Source organism: Diplotaxodon limnothrissa, linkage group LG5 (genome assembly GCF_057381915.1).
Source record: "Diplotaxodon limnothrissa isolate DT_005_m linkage group LG5, D_limnothrissa_male_GT1.1, whole genome shotgun sequence".
Taxonomy (NCBI): Eukaryota; Metazoa; Chordata; class Actinopteri; order Cichliformes; family Cichlidae; genus Diplotaxodon; species Diplotaxodon limnothrissa.
In genome coordinates this window covers 17,794,997-17,815,676 of record NC_140600.1, presented here as the reverse complement: position 1 = coordinate 17,815,676, position 20,680 = coordinate 17,794,997, and the positions used below count along the sequence as shown (strand labels likewise).

General features: G+C 42.0%; 2 protein-coding genes across 3 annotated transcripts in view; one reads left to right on the top strand and one right to left on the bottom strand.

Moving 5' to 3' along the window:
- Positions 1-17,698, bottom strand: part of srgap2 (SLIT-ROBO Rho GTPase activating protein 2) — a 56,779-nt gene extending 39,081 nt beyond the window's left edge. For both annotated transcript variants that reach the window (XM_085353188.1, XM_085353189.1), the window contains exon 1: positions 17,193-17,698. In XM_085353188.1, coding sequence (XP_085209314.1) covers positions 17,193-17,259 — 67 coding nt within the window. In that variant the 5' untranslated portion in view covers positions 17,260-17,698. The remainder of the gene's footprint in view (positions 1-17,192) is intronic.
- Positions 17,699-18,855: 1,157 nt separating this feature from the next.
- LOC146632033 (protein FAM72A) lies at positions 18,856-20,431 on the top strand. Its single transcript, XM_085353992.1, has 4 exons — positions 18,856-19,028; positions 19,278-19,355; positions 19,901-20,025; positions 20,130-20,431. The coding sequence occupies exons 1-4, from the start codon at positions 18,877-18,879 to the stop codon at positions 20,222-20,224; spliced, it is 450 nt and encodes a 149-aa protein (XP_085210118.1). The 5' UTR covers positions 18,856-18,876; the 3' UTR covers positions 20,225-20,431.
- The last annotated feature ends 249 nt before the right edge of the window (positions 20,432-20,680 follow it).

The window sequence follows — 20,680 nt, the reverse complement described above, 5'->3', positions numbered from 1 at the left end:
CTCTTCAGCTCCCAGATACCAGGCACACACTCCTCCCTCACTCACTACAGAGGAGAGCTCCCTTTTTCTTACTCCTTCACAAAAAAAGAAAAAAAGAGAGAGAAAGAGAGAATCACAGGCCCTCCAACCCCCCTCCTTTTTAGAAATCAGACACATTCTCCCTCTTGCACAAGAAACAACTAAATAATTCATGAATTCAAAATGGCCTCGCTGCTGTAGAAGCTGCGCTGAGGCCAGCTGCACTGCGTGCATATGGACCATGTAGCTATGTAAGCTATGTTGACGATGTATTTCAATCAGAGGACAGTGGCTATCATTGTCATCACCAGCAAAGCAGGACACAATGGAGAGGGATACAGCCAGGGACCTGACTCACACATACTGTAAGGCTTCCTGGCTGTTTTCGGTAACAAAGGCACTGAACAATGGGTGGTAAGTGTCAACGTGCTGTGTGGTGATACAATAGCGGCTTTACCGCACAAAAAAAATTGTACCCGCCTGTTATTCCTTGGTTTTACTGGATTTCCACATGCTGTTGCCTGTCATGGCTCATTAACTACAGTTTTTGTATATTTAACATAACTATCAGCTGTCTTTAAAAAGTACAGCATCAGGAACAGACGGTGAGAAACACTGTCGAGTTTACCTTGCTGAAATATGCAAGCTCTTTCCTGGATGGGAGCGTACGTTGCTCTAAAACCAGTAGAAGTCTTTCAGCATTGACAATGCCCTTCCAGATGGGAAAGTGGCCACACAGGGCTGCATGAACTAGATCCATTTAGAGGTCTTCCAGTGATTTCTATGATACAATCACTCACGCCTGTTTTTAATGCAGTGCAGCCTGAGAGCTCGAAGATCACATTCGTCTGATTTTGATTTTTAGCCTTGCCATTTGCACAGAGATTTCTTCATGTTCTATCTTTTGATGAGAATATGTACTGTAGATAATGACACATTCAAAGTCTTTGCAGTTTTACACTTAGGACCATTATTGTGAAGTTATGCCACAATTTTAAGGATACAGTTTTACAGATTTCTGAATGTCTGCCCATGTTTCTGCCTTTCAAAGACGCTCTTTTTTAAACTCGTACACTGAGCTCATATTTCTCATTGAATAGTAAAATGTCTCAGTTTAGACGTCAGATATGTTTTATTTGTTCTCTTATGAATAAAATACAGGTTTAAGAGATTTGCAAATTATTGGAAATGTGTTTTTAATTACATTTTACATTACATCCCAACTTTTGTTTTGCAGTTGGAGTTGTATAATACAATACTTGTAACAGTTGTGACTTGTTGTTGGTTTGGATACTCAAAATAGCCAATCTAGGTGGCACATTTTCAAGTGAACTCTTGAACGTAGGTTATTAAAAGTTATTGCCAAATTAACCAGCACTTAAGTCCTAATGCACATCTGTCTGCATAAAACTTTCTGGGATGCCACAATTTATCGACAGGATCTTTAAAAAAAGAAAAGATAAAGCTAACGGTACAATAAATGTGCAAAGCGACGCGACCATAATGACTCCTCTTGGTCCACATTCATACTCAGACTCAGCAAGAAGGAATCCACCATTCCAGGCTGGGAAACTCTCCTCTGCATTCTTTAGAGGGAATACCAACGACACATGACAAGAGCCCCACTCACACTGAGTCACTTGCCTGCCTCCCACTTCAGCCTTTACATTACAGAGAATGCCTGTGTAGATATGTGTTATGGACAGCAACCTTTACCACGCAACACTGCCCTCAGACAGAAAGAAAACAAAGAGATGTGGGTGAAGCAAGTTACTGAGGGAAAAAGAAGAAGAGAAAAGGGATAGAGGTCACAAGAACATGCTTGTGTCAAACAGCTATGCCACAAATGTGCTGAAGTGATTGATGGGAAGGTTCTCTGTGCTGAAGGACATCCTTCATCTTCCCCCCGCCTTTAGGTTTTCTTTGGCAAAATCTCTGTCATCCAGAATTTCAGGGCTTTTCATTACTGAATTTTTTGTTTGGGTTTTTGGATAGCTTTTTTTAAACCTCCTGGTCTCAATTTTCAGTTTTGCACAGATCCAAGCAGAGGCTGACTCCCTACTTCTGTCTCTTAGACATAAACCATTATCACAGACCTCGAGAGAATCAGGTCCAGGCATTATCTCTCAGATGTAGAACACAAGAGCTTCTACATGTATTCTGGATCCTCACTGCTTCCATTTGAATTTAGTCAGGAGGCAGGACGCATGACACCTGTGAACACTGTGAGTTCTCAGGACAGTTACCTGCTCTACTCCCACGTGGGCTCAATCAGACACGATGCACTCTTTGTACTAGAGAGCTGTCAGTGCAGACCAATAACATCCAGCCTGATTGATTCAGATGTTTGCATTCCCAAGTACAACTTCACCAGGTGCTGTCTAGACAAGTTCAGGGCTGTAATACATGTGAAAAACAACTTCTATTATAGTACACACGGTATATTATCTGTATGGAAAGTTATATGGAGACCCACTCCAGCCCCTGTCCTGCATGCGCCACTGCACAATAGGAATGAGTGTGTGCACACGTATGAGGGGTGGGATGTTCCCGTTTCCACTCTGTTTGAAGCACATGGGCTGAGTCGGAATGTGAAGGGGGAGGAAGCAGCAGTGGGAGGGTCAGGGGATGGGTGAAGGCGGTAATCTGAGAGAGGTATCCCACGGTGATAGGCCAGCACATGGTCTTTACACACTACTATGAGCCTGGTGCACAAGGAGAGCGATGCCAGCAAAAAAGTCTTCACTATCAATCACAGGCCTCAATAGAGGAATACAGCAGCGCATACTGAAGGGGTCACCACATCATACTTTAACCACCTACGATGCTTGTTTAATGACAATATGACAGTCATTGCTTCCCCTAAAAATATCCAAGTCATGTTCTCGCCTACACTTTAAACTTTAACTCAGTATTCTGCTGCTTCCAACTTTCTTCATGAGGGGATACTTCTCCTTTAATAAACAAAAATAGGGCAAAGTCACTAGCTTTAACTTATGTGCATGTTTTGGGGGGTTTGTTCTTCTATTTTTCTTTAAATTAGACCCAGGCCCAGATATTTTTCTTCTGGCTAATAATTTGCAGTTGCATCACTGCAGCTTCAAAACACGCCTGACTGTATGATGCGGGATTCTTCAAAACACCCTGTTTAAACCACTTACAAAGGGAAAAAAGCAGCACTAAAATATAAATAACATCTAGTCTGACAAGAGTGAGAAATGAACTACAATCAGTTTTGGAAAAAATAATGGTTCACAAATTGTTTTTCAACAAATCCCATAGCCATACATCAAAACACGCTGCATTTCCCCCAAGCCCCGTCATGCAAAGCATCTAACTCCAGCCTGAACGAACACACGTCTACCACAGAATCAATAAAAAACTGACTGTGGCTACACAGTCAAATGATTGCAGGGCATTTGTGTTAAATGGCATCTGGTTGCATAAGTCAACAATACAAATGGCAAATCAGTGTATGCGATTATTGTCTGTATCAACTGTACTCCACAGCCCACAGCCAGCCACACTTAAACACGTGAAGAGCACATATAAGCAAGCTCTTCTTACAGGTACACACAGAGTATTGCCCCCTGGCCATGCTCAGTGACAGTCAGCTACAGCTCCTGCATTCAGATAAATATCAGACCTTAGGTATGGTATATGTGCTTCTGCCTCTAGCCTCTGACAGCTGTAGGACAACGTGTACTCAAGGTAAACCACATTTTAGGGTGGGTCATCCACTCCAGGCCTGGCACCAGCACCGACACGTCTTACTAACACAAATATATAGATGCATTCTGCAAGGTAAGCAATCAGAGGTGTTAATACAACCACACCCCCACGAGTGTACCTGAAATAAGGCTGGAGAGTGATTAAACAATGCACATCCTAGAAGGTGTGTTTGAACCACGCTGGACCACATTCAAAAACTTGACTGGTCAAAGGTTTACATTTGTTTGCCCGGGATACACGGGTTCCTGAACTCTTCCACTTTGCAGTAACACCACTTACAGCTGGAGGGAGGAAATTTCATGAAGTGACTTGTTGCAATAGTGGCATCCTATTACAGAACAACGCTCCAATTCAACGAACTCTTTGCAACAGCCCATTCTTTCACAATTGTGTGTAAAGTCAGACAGCATGTCTGGGCGCTTTTACACACCTGTGTCATTGGGACTGAAAACACCTGAATTCAAAGATTAAGACTCCAGTATTTTTTGCTCATACAGTGTTTCGCTATAGAAACGTCACACATGTTAACCAAACCCGGAGGGCACCAGAGCTACATTCCCAGATTGGTCGGATGACTGTGGGAGAGATCGACCCCCGCTGTGTCATGCAGAAAAAGCAAATGAGCCTTTAGCCTTTGTGGTTGCTTCCTACTCACATGCAGCCATGTTTCCTTACCGGCAAAGCAGAGCCCGCTGTAATGAGTTGCGCGCAATGATGCAATAAAAGTTTAAGGCAGAGTTTAATTGACACATCTATTTCCTGCTCCTAAAAACCAGCTAACTCAAAATGCGAGCCATTCAGCCAAAACACTGTTTAAGTAAAGCGAGTGTTTGTAGAGGTGGTGCATATGGTCTGAGTGTGGGGCAAGGGGCCTAAATGTGAGGGCTGGCTTTTTGTGTTCTAAGGATCAGAGAGCAGGGGATGCTCCCTCTTCAGAGCAGCAACCTACCCCCTAAACATTTTTTTTATCATGATGCTAGCAAAAAATTATGTATTGACTGTGGGAAAGAAAACGACAGTATTCCCACACAACAGTAGATTTAAACCAAAGCTAGGAATCAGCACTTTAAACAAGCCTACAAGAGGGGACTAATCTCCATCGGAGGAGCTCTGACGCTGGGAAAAACTAAAATAGAACAGGTTCACATAGCAGGGGGAAGAACTCTGTGTTCTCACACTCGGTTATACCGAAGAAAAGAGAGAGGAAGAGGCTGTGTGTGTATGTTTGTGTGGGCATCAGCGTGTCCGTGTGTGGAGTTTCAGAGAGAAAGGGTGATGAATGGCTTCATTAAAACAGCATTAGGAGAGGTGTGAACCCGAATGGCGAGTGCCAAAGTGCCGCGATTGCTCTGTTCCAACACACAGACACTTGTCACAATACTGAAATTCTCTCCTTGGTACCTGTAAAACTCATCCACCCCCTATTACTACTACTACCGATTTACAGTGTTTGATCTTAATGCAGGTTTAAAACACAACCTCAGGCTTTAATAATTTCCCCGCTTAAAAAAAAACTGATGGGAAGAGGGAGCCAGAGGGAGATGAGGAAACAGCAGTAACACTGTGCAGAAAGAGAGAAATGAAAAGAGGGAATAAAGGCAGCAGATGAGAGAAAACACAAAGCACAAGGATGCAAAGCAAGAGAAAAAAACCCCTGAAAGGACTGAGGTCTGAAGGTTCAGAATGGAACCAGGGTGTGTGTATGTGTATAGGAGTAACCTGATTAACCAGACCCTACAGGCTAGGCAAACCTACATTATTCTTTCACATTTTCCCTCAGCTCCTCACAAACCTAGAAAAATGGGGGCAATTCAGTTACCCTAGCAACCAACTCTGCCTACGTGCTGAGAAAAGCTGCTGATGGAGGGGGAAGGAGAGGCAAGAGATATGGAGATGGGGAGTGAAAAGGCTAATAAGTGTGCATACTAGACACACACGCTTATTGAGGTAAGCAGATGGATCTTACAGTCTAGTGGGGTTTCTTCACTTTTTTTCTTCACAATCCTTTGCTATTCAGCCCTCATGCAGATCCCTCCTCCTCTTCTTTCACCTAATTCTCCTTCTTCCCAGCCCTGCTCCTTTTCCCCCCCTCCACGGTTAGAACCCTTGCTTTTTTCTTCTCCTGCTCTCTGGTCAGTATGAGAGCTGTTCAAACACAACCTGTTTCCTCTAGCATCCCTTGGGAGTGTTATCCAACCTACTGTTGTGTTTTCTCTCCTTTCTTTCTGCCTCCCCCCTATTTATTTACAGCTGGATGTCTTCCCCCCCCCCAATCGATTGTTTTATAGAGGATATGAGCGGGCTTTGTCTTTTGCGTGCTCAGCTTTATATAGATCCCTCTGTTCTTAAAGATGTTCACACACACACACACACATCCTCTCTCTCTCTCTCTCAGCTGGTTGCGAGTCAGTGTCCGGTAGTGAGGCTCATGCACGCACAGTCCGTGTGCTGTAATCATAAAGTGATGATTATAGGTTTAAGCTGCCATAGGAGGTGTGTTGAAAATGTGTGTGCATCACATTTCATCACTGCTGACAAACATCATGAGAAAGAGCAAGGAGAGCAAAATAATTTAAAGGGGGGGTAAACATTTGCCTTTGCCTTTCACAGTGGTCTTGTGAAACTTGTGAAAACTGGAAGTACAATTTGGAAAAAAAGGTGTGTGTGTTGGGGGGGCTGTTATTGACTGCTCTGCTGGTGCTATGTGTGGCAGATAAAGAAAGTAAACCTGCAAAGAGGCACCCAAACAGAGGTCAATACCTCAAAGGTGCTTGGGTAACATGCACATTCACACTGGCTGATGTGATTCTACAAACATCTGTAATCAAGAACTTGGTTTGACTCGATTTTGGTCTTTTATGCAAAAATGAACTATTACTTGGATTAACTTGGGCTCTGGGGAACATGTCTCGCCTTTTTCCTCTAGATTTTGATTATTTAGAGACAAAAAAAACCCTGCAAAAAGGCCAGGGTATACACTGCCTTTTGCCCTATGACAGGTGGCAAAGGTTGCAGCCTCTACATGACCTTGAATTGGTTGAGTGAAAGAAAATGGACAGATGGGTGGATGGAGAGCAAATAAAAAAAAAAAAAAACCTTTAGCAAACTGATAAATACTGAAAAGAGCCTTTTGCTTCAGAGTGTGTACACAAGCAAACATTCTGACCCACAGTAATCATTGTTTGGATGTCAAGATGTTGCATCCTGGTTGAAAAATAATTACAAAATGAAATGTTGTTCTGGCTCCTGTTTACTGAATCTCCTTCATCAAGGTCCTTCCTGGGCATTCTCGTTAGGAAAAGCTTGCTTATCTGAGGCTTGTTTTTTATTTTGCTTTTATAAAATTAAACAAAAAAGACAAATGATAAGATATATAACTTTTCTTGCTTTGCAAAGTGGAATTGTACCTGTAGCTTTTTCATTGCTATCATACCTCAGGGGTTAGATTGTTTACAGAGGAATGGTTATGCGATGTTGCACCGTTTCAGGTCTGTACAAATAAGCTCATCATGAAATAGTTGTGTTTAAATATGTCTTTTTGTGACTGTGTTTTGTTTTGTTTTTTAAAGAAATGTTAGGAACTTATTCCAGCTTAGGCACCACTACCAGCAGCACATCTGTAGAAAAGAGGAAGTAGATATTTGCGGAAATCTTTTATTGCAACTAATACATGCCAGCTGTTTTATTCTAAGGTAACCATCTACTCCATATCTCTGGTTTAAAAAAGACAGATTTACTGGTTTGTAATGAAGTATGATTCGACACCGATTGCATATCTAGTAATTTCAGTATCAGCCACAATCGAGCGCTTCCATCTGGTCATTTTATCTACAGAAAGTTTATCTGTTGAGTTTCTTGGAAATATATGATACAGCAATAAAAAAAACAAAGCAGATCAATATTAAAAAAAGGATTTGAAACGTATTGCCTGCACACGCACAAACATAGGCAAGTAGTAACTTCTCCAACACAACACTGTTCAGCTTCATCAGCTTACAAAAACCAACTGTCTGGGTGGAATGCTACAGTTGAAATTATGCAAAAACAAAATCTACAGCAGGTAACAACAAAGTCTGCAAGGCTTCATCTGTGTGTGTGTGTGTGTGTGTGTGTGTGTTCTGCATGAACAAATAGCTTCCACATGTTTCAAAATGTCACAAACGAGGCAACATATTGACCAGACAAACAGGTGCACCCAAACACACATGTGCAAACACACGTGCACACGCACACACACACAAGCAGCTCTTCAAATTAAAAAAAGCAGAGGCACCTGAAAAGAGGGAGGGAAGATTTCAGCCAATCACAGCATGCCTCAGCACTGTTGGCCTTGTATAGGGGTATCAGCCAAACTGTCGGGAGTAGCCAACCAGGGCAAACACAACATCTGTTACCCAATCCTTGCATCTGGAACATCTGGCAGTAGTTAACAGCAGTCATCTAGATGACTAGATGACCTCTGTCCTTACCCACTTGGCCCCTCTAACAGCTATTTTATTTCTTGTGTTTATCATTCACTTTAAAGCACCGTACATGTCATCATCTCTCTGATGAGCTGTCACATCTTAGATCTGCTACTGCACCAGGTAAGAAACAGACATTTCTCTTTTATCTCTCAGCAATCGACTGCGTCGTCAGTGAGACATCTCGGTCCACATCGCAACAAAACACTCACTTACTAGTGATCTGTGTTTACATTTGTGTGTGTCTGCACTGAAGGAGGCCAGATCAGCACTTACAGAGTTAGTCAATTTAATGCTGTGTGTTTTCTCTCAGGTGCCGCAGGAGCCTCACAGTAAATTGTCATACTGAATAGTGAAGAATGGGGAAGCAGACAAGCAAACGGGAACAGAAAATCAATGCGATTTTTCAGCCATGTTATGTCTGCCGCTGACATGGCACAAGACGACTGCTACTGCGCACTGTCCCACACACAGAACTGAAAGGACAGTGGGACACCTGGTTTGGAACACATTGTTCTATTGTGACTTTGCAAAGAGAACTGAGGAGATATATATATATATATATATATATATATATATATATATATATATATATTAGGGGTGCAACGATACACAAAATTCACGGTTCGGTTCGGTACTTTGGTGTCACGGTTCGATATTTTTTCGATACAAAAAAAATGTTCATGCATTTTTTATTTGTCATTTATTAAAATTATAAATATATATTTTAACTCAAAAGTACAGTTTTTAAATTTAACCCTAACCCTTGTGCGTGTTTTTTATTTTGACAGCGAATGCGCACCTGCGGACCACTTATGTGCAGCCCTGGTTATTTAGCTCGTCATATCGCAGCCACAGAAATTCTTTTGTCCATGAAACCATAAAGCTGCACTTTCTTTTTGCCTTATAGTCTGATTTGTCATAACTTCTCCGTTTTGTGGTAAGCTTTTCTTTGGCTGTCACTTCTTCACCCTGACCTGTCTTATTTGGCTCAGCAGAACTGAAATGCTTTTACACATGCACTCACATAAGCTCAGCGATTCTCTGCGCGATCAACCTCTCACATGTTTAAGCTTGCTGCGGGAGATTTCACTTGTCATGTTTGCATAGTAAGCTAACGATTAATAAGACGATGTCAGAGGAATTGGTGCACAAATTATCATCACTCACAGATCAGTGCTGTCGCTCTCTATACACAGTTCGCGCGATTGCAAAGTGAAAGCAAAAAAACAAGCGCAAATTCAAACGCGACTTCAATATGTCACATATTGACAGTGGCTCACCGATGCCAATGACATAATTACCCAGCTACATTTCTGAAAGAATGCAAAAGCATTGACATATATTTTTCCTACAATAGCCCGACGGGCAGGGAAGAGATAGATTTTGGTAGCCCGACTGAAAAAATCGCTAGCTCCGGGACGTCGGGCTAGCGATATTGCGAGCCCTGTATCTGATTGAGGAATCACTCATCTTTGGAAAAGAGAGTTTATTACAGAGAAATGGCTCTTTCCAAAATAAAAGCTATACTATCCGCTTCTTCTGGACTATATTCTCAGCAGCATATTAAAGATATAAGGAGAATCATGTGCTAACAGCTGTCTAAATGACTCGGCTAAAGTTAGTAGCATGCTTGTTGTATTTGTCTTTGCACTAGGATGATGTCGGCGTAAATGTGCAGTCATATTCGTTGTGTTCCCACTAGTGCTTTCAGGTTAATCTCGTTGAAATGACCTTAACGCCACAACACGGCAAATCTCCGTTAACGAGCTACCGCCGATCGCTCCGTGCATGGGGCTAGACGGCCAACACGTTAACGAGCTAACTGCGCTAACACACTAGTTCACACCAATGTAATTGAGCATTGCATGGCACATCCAACATACTGTTTTACTTTAGTCCATGACTCGCTTACCTTCAGGGTCATACGTCACATGAAAACCAAAATAATTCCAAACGCCAGATCTGAATGAGGTTCAATTTGCCTGTTACAAGGAGAGCTTAACTTCTGTCTCGCTAGCTTGCCCTGCGCTCTTCCTTCTGACTATGCTGTCTGTGTTGAGCGCTCAGTGAATCTGCATTCGACTACTCCGCCTAGGCTGCACTGTCGAGCCTAGGCGGAGTAGTCGAATGCAGATTCACTGAGCGCTCAACACAGACAGCATCGTCAGAAGGAAAATTGATAAAATAAATTACAAATGTTGTATTGTTCGATACATATGCGTACCGAACCGAAAGCACTGTATCGAACGGTTCAATATCGATACGAATATCGTTGCACCCCTAATATATATATATATATATATATATATATATATATATATATATATATATATATATATATATATATATATATATATATATATATATATATATATATATAAACTTGTTTTTAAAAATCTTTCTCTCCGTTCTTTTATATGATGAAAGGCAAATACGGTAACTGCAGGGAAAACGACCCTCACGCATGAATCACGGTCACAGCATATGTGTGTGCATGAAAGACATTCGTTTCCTTTGCCCAAACACAAAGCCATGGGTCCAAACAGGAAGCTTCACACACTCCTGTATGATTCCTGTGTGTCCCGGCCTCCGAAACCTAAGTTGCACACAAACATCCTTCCTGAGTGATTATTTTAAGCTCTGTCAGCATTTTTAGTCAGCTTACAATACAACATTCAAATCCAAGGCCCCCCTCCTCTGCCCCATTATACCAACACACACTGATAAATAAACACACACACAAACACTGACACAGGATACGCCAAATAATGTTAGAGACTTGTGTGACTGACTCACGGTTGATAATTGCACCACTAAGTCAATGCAGTCAAGCTCTAGTTAGCCAGACGTTGTTAAAAAGATCACACACATGAAGCTTTTCCTCGTCCTCACAACCACACACCCACAAACAGGGCCTGTGCTGCAAACAAGTTCAACACAACCAGGTAGAGCTAGGCGATAGAACGATAACGATATGTATCGCGATATAACTTTTACTCGATAGAGAAATTAAGCTATCGCGATAGACCTCGCTGCTCTTGTCCTCAAAAAAAAAAAAAAAAGGTCAGCCAATCCAAACTAAGTAGCGCAGAGCCGAACCAATCACAGCCGCAGCGTCACGTCGCGTGACTTGTTACGTACAGCACAAGTGCCAAGCTGCACGTGTGTTTGTTTGGGAAGCAGCCAGCGGGTAATGGAGCCAGCGCGTAATGGAGGAAATGAGTGTGCCGACTAGAAAAATCAACCGAGCGTGACCGAAGAGAAAACAGATGATGGTTCCAACGCCGGAGAGATTGTCGAACGGAAGAGCCATAGAAGCTCCGTAGTGTGAAGGTATTTCGGCTATTTCAAGTCTGACAAAAAACAGAGTAGCGTGCACTGTAAATTGTGCCGAAAGCAAGTCTGGAAATACAATGAACTGGTGCATGCGTCACACTGTGCGCCACGTTATTGTTTCGGTGAAATGAATTTCTACAATACTGTTAATCCTACTCTCTGCAGTGTTTGCTTACATATACAGACAGTTACTGTCCCTCCACACATACGACTCAGTTCTGCTTCTATGCCCCAGCTTTGTTTACTTTTTCCCACCGAGGCTTCTAGACTTCTGATTGGCCGACATTTCTGCACGGTTAGGAATCTAGCGCCACCTGCTGCTTTGGCATGTTCATAGCAGCGTTTTCCTTCATTTCTGCCTTTATGTGTGGACGGGATTATTTTTTAAAACGAAAACGGAAAATCTCCGTTTTCAAAAATACCCGTGTACGTGTGGACGTAGCCTCAGTCTCTGACTGGAAGCGCTAATTCGTCATTCGGCTTTTGTCAGACTAAAGTAACTGTTAAAACTGTTTGAAAAGCTAAGCTATACAACAAGGAGAGATTGAGAATTTCCTTTTAGTTCTCAGTTTATTTGATATTGACAAAAGTTAGTCAGTTTTGTCTGTTCTTCTGTAAAACAAACTAAGATTTATTTTTAGAATTAATATTTTGTTTCTAAGTGGAATTGACAATTTAGTCTGTTTCGTTTGTTCTATTTTGAAACTTAAACGCTTTAGCGGCTGCCTTTTGTGTAGTTTGCAATATTTGCCTTTATTTATCTGAAAAAGTCTCATGTTCCTTAAGTACATCTGTTGAACTTATTATGGGAAATAAATATTTAAATAAAAACAAGCTGATTATTTCACATTTTACTTGTGAGCAACGGCACATTTAAATCTTACAAATATAGTTATTTGGCTTATATCGTGATAGATATCGTTATCGCCTGAAATGAAAAAAACATATCGTGATATGAAAAAATCTCATATCGCCCAGCTCTACAACCAGGATATCTTTTCATCATCTGACTTAACTAAACTTAACTACAGTCACGCCAAATGGTCAAATGACACTGGTTATAAGGTCAATGAGTAAACCCAGGTTTTCAGAATCTAGGAATGAGGAGCCAAAAGAAGAGCAAACTATAATCCTAAACAAATATGAGGAAAACAGCACCAAAAACCACAGACTGAGTTAATAGATTATTGCTATCACTTCCCTGGCATTAAGCAACAGGTTATAATTTTGTTTACTGTTAAACTGATATGACACCTAGACATGTTCTTGTAACACATAATAACTATTTCAGACTCAGTTTATCAACTGAAATAACAGATATGAGGAAGAAAACATTATTTAAAACCATAAGTAGGCTTTAACTATCTTTTATAAAGTCCAGTAGCCTAAAGAACTTGGAACTCTCCATTTTCCACTTGCCATGCCACAAAATAAATGTGACATATAGAACAATTAAATGTTTGAAATGTTGGCTTCCCAGCAAGTTCATACCATTTAAGAGTCTAGACCTGATGTTCCTGCAGTACAGCCAAAAGGTGGAGACATTCGCCAAAAGGCCTACAGTGTCTTACTATGGTTTATAAGACCTTCAACTAAACTTGACTGGTCAGTAAGCAGTAGTTAAGAGCTTAACCCTGATTCCTGGTTCATAGCCATTTGATATGAAAGCCATTGCAAAAGTGGGTCAGTGTTTCAAGTGTCGTTTCACTTTTCCTTCTGCCCCTTAACGTGGATAAAGACAAAACAGAGATCTCCACACTGTCCCTGCACCTTCTCTTCAAATAAACATCACTCAACAACAATGGAGTCGCAAAGAGAAATACAGGCCAAGCACAGAACCTCACATAAAACAAAGACAGAGAGCCACAGTCATGCAGACAAAACCTCTTGCTGTGACACCACCTTTCCTATTGTGTGCTAGTGAAAGCAGCCATTTATCCTAAATCATATGTTTCTCTGGCAACCGTAAACACGCAGTTTATATGTACACATAGACAGACGCACATCACACTTGCAGAGATGACTGAGCTTATTAGCCTGCTAGGAAAAGTAAGTAAAGTAAGGATACTGTTTCTTTAAATGGGTCTCTCAGTATTTACTCTAAAACTCAGCAACAGTTATTCAGTTCGACGTCAAATTGAATGGCCACTCGTACCCTTTTTGTATTTTTTTTCAGCAAACCACAAAAACACCACGGCCAATCAAAATTGATCAGTGGCAACAAAGGCAGATAGTTATTAACATTCCCAGATGTGTAAAACACCGACAGCTGCTTAAGGGCTGAGCCAAAACGCATTTGAAAAATGAAACATCTGTTAAAAGACTCGGCACACCTTAATTTTCCACTAAAATATTTCTTGCTCCTGATATTAAAGGCTGCCACTGGAATATAGGAAGTTGCTCTCTAGTGTTTGGTCGACACACATTTACAGGCTTTCACCCTAACCCTCGTTTACCTGCCTGCAAACACGTGTGGATTTTTAAAATTACAATAGAAAGATCTACTTAAAGTGCTGGTGAATAGTCACAGCTTTTTTTATTTGGTTCCCAAAAAACTCAATACTCTGAAGTCATAACCTCTCTATCCCTCTGCAAATATGTCGTATTTTCTCTTCCTCTTTCTCCATTCCTGATTCTCTTTCTGTCTGTCTTTTACTTCTCAGCACATCTGTCTGTGTGTGTGTGTGCCTCTCTTCAGGCACTTATACACACACACACACCCTCTTCCAAACCAAGTAGGAAAATTCCTTTCATCAGCCAGAATCCAATATTAGAATATCGGGACTCTGTCTGTGTGAAATAACAAAGACAAAGAGATGACAGCATTCGAGCGCCGGTGTGCATTTAAAACCTTATCCAGGTACCCTGTCAACAGATGAGGTGACCACGTCCACTGACATCGCCGTGCCTGTGGTATCGAGTCACAACATCATTTTTTGGTAATCAAAAGAATACAGAGCATTACAAATCATAATGTCAAATACAAGTATTTTCCATCTGTAAAAGTCAAACAGTCACCAGTTACTGAGTGTATTTTAAGCTTTAAAACACTGAGCCATATAAAGGGAACAAATAATCTCAAAATCTCACCAGAGCTTTTGATGATTTTTCATCTTTTTCTGCCCAATACTGCCTAATGTTGCATGGAATACTAAAACTACATAACACGTGGATACCATCTCTATTTCCACCAAGTAACAACTGTGCTAGAACACAGTATGATGGCACAGATGATCACTGTATGTATGTATGACAATACTGCAGAAGTGTGACCAGTCTGTAGAAACAATAAACCACAGGCCACAAACACAAATTTATAGTAGCTAATAAGCCAGAATAATCAGCAGAAATCCATTCACCGTGTGCTTGACAAACACTGTCAAGCACACTCATCAGTGAGAGCGTGAGCATTCATGCCTCTCCCTCTCTTGCTGCAGCGCTTCATGAATGTCATCTGGGGAGGATTTAAATCCATTTTCCCCATGATGCTGCAGTGCATGGCTGCGACATGTAAAGTCTATCCCTTCTGCCTGATAATAGCAGAGTCATGCAGGTACGCATGAGCCCTTCTTGGCTAGCAGGACTGAAATTTGTAGAGCGGATCTAGCGAAGATTTGGGAAACAAGACAGACACGCGTTAGCAAACACAGAGAGAAAAAGAGTGAGAGCTGCCTGATGCTTTCTACAAGAGAGTCTTTAGCAGCAGCACACAGGATAATGACAGGCTGTAGTGAAGGCATGCTGTTGGGAATGTCACAGAAGAGACAGCATCTCGATGCATCTCTACACACACACACCCCTCAAATAGATATGAGGATGCACAGATTTACCCTATAATCAGTTCCTTCTAGATAGGATGGGGAGCAGTGAGGAGGAATCAATGCAGAGGGTCGATGGGCAAACATTAAGTCCGCAGTCTGACAAACCCAGCAGACAGTGCCCACAAAACAGCACAGACAGAAAGTCTTTACACGTGCCGCTGGGCATAAACAGCAGTCTAAAAGGACACAGAGACAACGGCGCTAATGCCACTGTGGTGCCAGCCAAAGTTTTCAAATGAAGCAAAGAAGGAAGAAATGGTTAACTGTGAGCCAGGTTACCCTGAATTACTCTGGTGTTTTGTTCAGATGCCAGAAATACCTGTTTTAGTGCATCGCCAAATCAAACCTCTGCCAGGATTTGTTGCAGATTTAGTGTCAGAAAAATAAAATAAAGAATATTGAAAGGAAAGGTTTGAGAGGTCTAAAATAAACCTCAGTTCAACTGCACAAATAAACAACAGCTTATGGATGACTAGCTTCAATGACCTGAGGTTCCATAAACTTGTTAAATCTATGCCAACGGGGACATCAAAGGTGTGTTTTGTCTGCTTTCCGTTGCTCCACACCTCACTGAGACACTCGACGAGCGCTCTTCCTTGTGTTTGCCACTCATATGTGCATTGACACCAGTAATTCCAGTTTAACAACCTTGTGATCTCCGATAACGCTTCAAAAGTATTTTGTTCCTTACTGACTATCAAGCTTCGTCAAAGAACGCCATGGGGAATTTCTTCAGCAGAAGAGGAGTGCTGAGAGGTGCCAGTAAAGAGGCGAGGGCGTGAAGTGGGCTGGTGTCTTCTCTTCGAAATGGAAATAAGAATCAAGCAGTCGTGGTGGTGGTGTTGGGGGATAAGCCAAGCAGTGGCCCATCTTATCTAGTCATCTGGCACTGCAGTAACAGTGCAAACATGCTGTAACACCCACTCCCCTTCCTGGTACCTCTGAGCCTGTTCCTTCCCTCTCCAGCCTCAAGTACATACCACACAACCCCTCACCCCCCAAGATCTGATAAGCACACACTGTCACTCTGAGTGACAGTGGGTGCTGGATCCAGTGTGACTGCCTGATGACAGGGAAAAAAATCAACAAACACAACAATCAGCTAGCGACTAGTTAACAACTCAAACGATCCTTCCTAACAGCTACAATCTACTCTCCCAGCCCTCTCGTGTCCTTGATCACCGGCAGAAGCTGCACCGATGAACTGCGATCGATGAACAAGCCAGGGCACAAATCGATCATTTAATTGCAGTCTGCGTTTAACGCATGAGCGAGCGGTGCCGGTGCACAGCAGCAGCACAGACACGCAGGAGACACAGAAGGGGAAAGAAAACGCCCTGCCTTGTACAGTGTCGAAACCTCAGCCCTGTGGGTCCTCTACGCAAACATACACACATCACCTTAACGTATGCTTTGATAGGAGGCCGCGGTGAGACCACATCTGGACGACACCTAATTTGTGAGCGTTTCCTTTCGCCTTTTGTTGGCCATCGGCGCGTTGCCTTAAAGGAGAGCGATCACACGCTTGGGGGCACGCTGATCATCATGTACCATTTATGATTGCCATTATTTATACACACAAAAAGTGATCCGCCACGTCTGCACAATGACAACCTTCTCGAATGGTTGGTGAAATGCAAAGGCAAGTCTGTCCTTTACGCCTGGTAGGATAGGAGAGGTGAGGGTAACAGAAAAAAATGGGATGCATTACGCCAAGTCAGATCAAACACAGCACGCAGTAAAGTAAGCACAGATTTGACGCTAAATCTCTCCGGGTTGTGCTGCATGAAAACATCTGAGGGGCTTTGAAAAGTTTTACCTTTAACTTGAGTCTCATATTCGGCCACGATCTCCTTGTCCTTTCGGAATTTCGCTGGAGACGTCATGGCTGAGTTTGGAGATCAACCACTTGTCCTCGCAGTAAAGTCAAATTTCTCTTAATAATTCAACAAATCAGCCGTAGATGGAAGGATTGTCAATCTGGAGCCGGTTTTTCAAAAAAGGAAAAAAGAAACAAAACAGCCAAAATGAGATATTTACAGCTCTTCAGTGTTCCCGTGGATAAGTATTGTCTCCCTGCCTCTGCTCACTCAGGGCGCATTGTGAGTTTGGCGCTGCTGCTGCTGTGTGCTCCTTCCCGACGCCGCGCCTCACCGCCTCCTCAAGAGTAATGGTGCCAACAGCTTCATGAGAAAGGAGAGTCATTCCCTTTACGAAAAAAAAAACCCGATTAACTTCTTACTCAGCACTTTGGAAAGTTTTTTCTTTTGTTACTTGCCCCGAGCGAATCTCGATCTCACTGCTGCCCGTATGCTTGTCTAAACTAAAGTGCTACCCTCTCTTCCACCACCCACCTCCTGAAGTGCGAAAGAGGAAACCAAGTGGAGAGATGGAGGGGCTGGCTGCTGGTCAGCCCCCAGTGCGCAGGACAGGCATGGATGCACACATTCACGAGTACATACAACTACATCTGCTACAGCAAGCCTTTAGCTTGCATGCTGCAGGACCGACGGGTATTTATTTGCCTAGGTGAGCTTAGTTTAAATGTGTTGGTAGAGGAACACCTATTTAGGAGCAGGTCACTGCAAATGTGGCTGAAGAGAGCCTCGTGCTTTATTTAGCTATGAACATTAGCGTAAATGCATATAAATTCTAACCCTTAAACGGTAACACGCTAGTTGTGAATAAATACATACATTCCTTCATAAATTCAGCTTTTATAAGAACAGAATACCTGTATACATATATTAAAATGCATTCCATCTTCAGCCTATTACTATGTCAACTTTCTTTTTCTTTTACACTGGCTAAACTACGACCCCGCCTCATACCTACCACTCCACCACGATTGGTCAAACGGTCACACGTGAACGACATTCAAGTCCACCAATCAGCTTTTTTCAGAATTTTGAATCAGGGTTCGTCAAGTTGAATTTTTACCCAATCGCATTCAGAATCCGTAATGAATTTGACCAATAGCGTTGGTTACTATAAAGTGTACATCCAATCAAAATAGCGTATAGGGTCTTTTAAAGATAGTTTAAGGAAGTCCCGTTAAATACCAGGAAGTTGTAAACAAAGCTGACAGCTATTTAGTTAGCTGTTAAGTACATGAATGGATGCCCAGTAAGCCGTGAAAACAGGCCAGTTGTTCATCGATATCGTGGATTAATTAACAGTACAGCTTGTTTTATACATATAGAGCGGGTTTCGCGAGAATATATATATATATATATATATATATATATATATCCCTTCGTATGTTCGTTTCACAAGCTAACGTTAGCTGCCTTCCGTTATATCGTTAGGAAAGGCTAACGTTTGCACAAGGACATTGGAGCTAGCGTTGACGCTTGCAAAGTTAATTTACAGCTTTATTAAACCGAAGTGAACGGTTAGTGAGAATTCTCAGTGTCTGGTTCTTTTTTCCCTTTCTGCGTTTGCTGTCCGGAGGCAGAAAGAACGTGAAAAAAAGGGCGAAGTCCGCATTTAGCAAAACAACAATGTCTACTTCAAACGCTAATTTTAAAAACAAGTGTGTGACCCAGGTGAACTGCATATTTTGTGACAGCCTGCTCTGCACGAGAGGCATGAAGGCAGTGCTTCTTGCAGACACCGAGGTCGAGCTGTTTTCCACTGACATACCTCCCAATAGGTAAGAGCTAATTTTCTTAGTAGTGCTGCTAGTTTTTGTTTATGTCGGTTTCCAAGGCAAGTGGCAAAACTGTGGCAAAGTGATGTCTGTCTGCTTAACCGATTGGAGGAGATACACAATGCTCTGGCCAAGCTGCCGTTATAATTAATAGGGTTTGTTGTATGACAATATAAAATAAGTGTGTGTGTTGTTGTTTTTTTGTCCTTTAATGGGTGTGTTTGTGTCTCCTTGCACGAACCCTCCCCGCAGAACTGTTGACTTTGTGGCCAGCTGCTACTCCACTGAAAGCTGTAAATGCAAACTGAGAGACATCGCATGTCTCAAATGGTATATATTATATTATATTATTCCTTTTCGTCTTTGCAGTGTTTACTTTGGAAACATAATCTGTTGATATTCATAAGAAGGACACCAAACAGGTAGTTGCATATGTACACATCTGTACAAATTGTTGGGCCTGTCAACTGTAAGTTTATATGCTGATTATTTTATTTTTGAGCCTGTTGCTATACTAAACATTAGGTAGTGCTTGAAAAGCAACATTACAATTTATACACTTTAGCACAAGTGATCAAATGATACCGGAAAATACTTGTCTTTACTTAAAAATGTCAGTTAAATAAATATTAAAGCCATTGCCAGTTATGTCTGCACATATTAATTTTAAATCATATTTACAGCACAGTACAGTAAACAGTGAACCTTTATAGAGTTTCATTTGTGTTCATGGGCTTTTGTTATTGTACGCAGGGCAAACACAAACATGTGTTAGATAATGGAAACTCACTAGTAGTGTTGGCACTTTTCAGAAGTGCCCCCAGCAAATAGCTGACTCACGTTTCTTCTTTATCCTCGCTCCCTCCCTCTTTTAGTGGAAATGTTGTGGGCTATCACGTTGTAGCCCCCTGCAAACCCTGCCTGCTCTCCTGTAACAACGGCCACTTCTGGATGTTCAATAGCGATGCTGTTTCTACTCTCAACAGACTGGATTCAACGGGTCAGTATAAATTCACCTTTGATAAAACTGAAATGCTATGCAATTGCATAGTCCATGAGATGTGTACATAAGACTTCATAAGTCCCCTTCACATGTGTCTGCAGGCCTTAATCTGCTCCTTTGGGGAGATCTTCCTGAGCTAGATGACAGCGAGAATGAAGAATCAGAAAGCCCATCAGAGGAGGAGTGTATTAGGTAGAGTGGGATATGGACAATGTGAGAGACCTGGAGTGCCAGCTTTTGAGAGGTGGAGATTTAAAAAAAGAAAAAAAGTGTATAATCCATGCTGGGATGAGACAAAAGAAGAGGAACCAAAAGGGTAAATGAACACCCAGTTACATGGGACCAGCAATCCTGCTGTACTACTCTGTGTGGGCTGAAAGATTAAACCATTGTTCACTTATGACCCTACCTGGAAAAAAAAAGTGGTGTCACAGCAGGTGTTTTCCCACTATAAGCTGGCAGAGAACACCTGCCTTGACATTAGTGATTTGGGGTGTGGCTGTAAATACTGGAAGGTTTAAACCCAAAGAGAGCGGTACAGGGGAAGCTTTTGGTGCTCGTAATTGAGTGTTTTAATTACCCTTTAACCTGTGACCATGCCTTTCCTGATCACTTTTCACTGTTAAAAGCACAGACACGCACATTCACACAT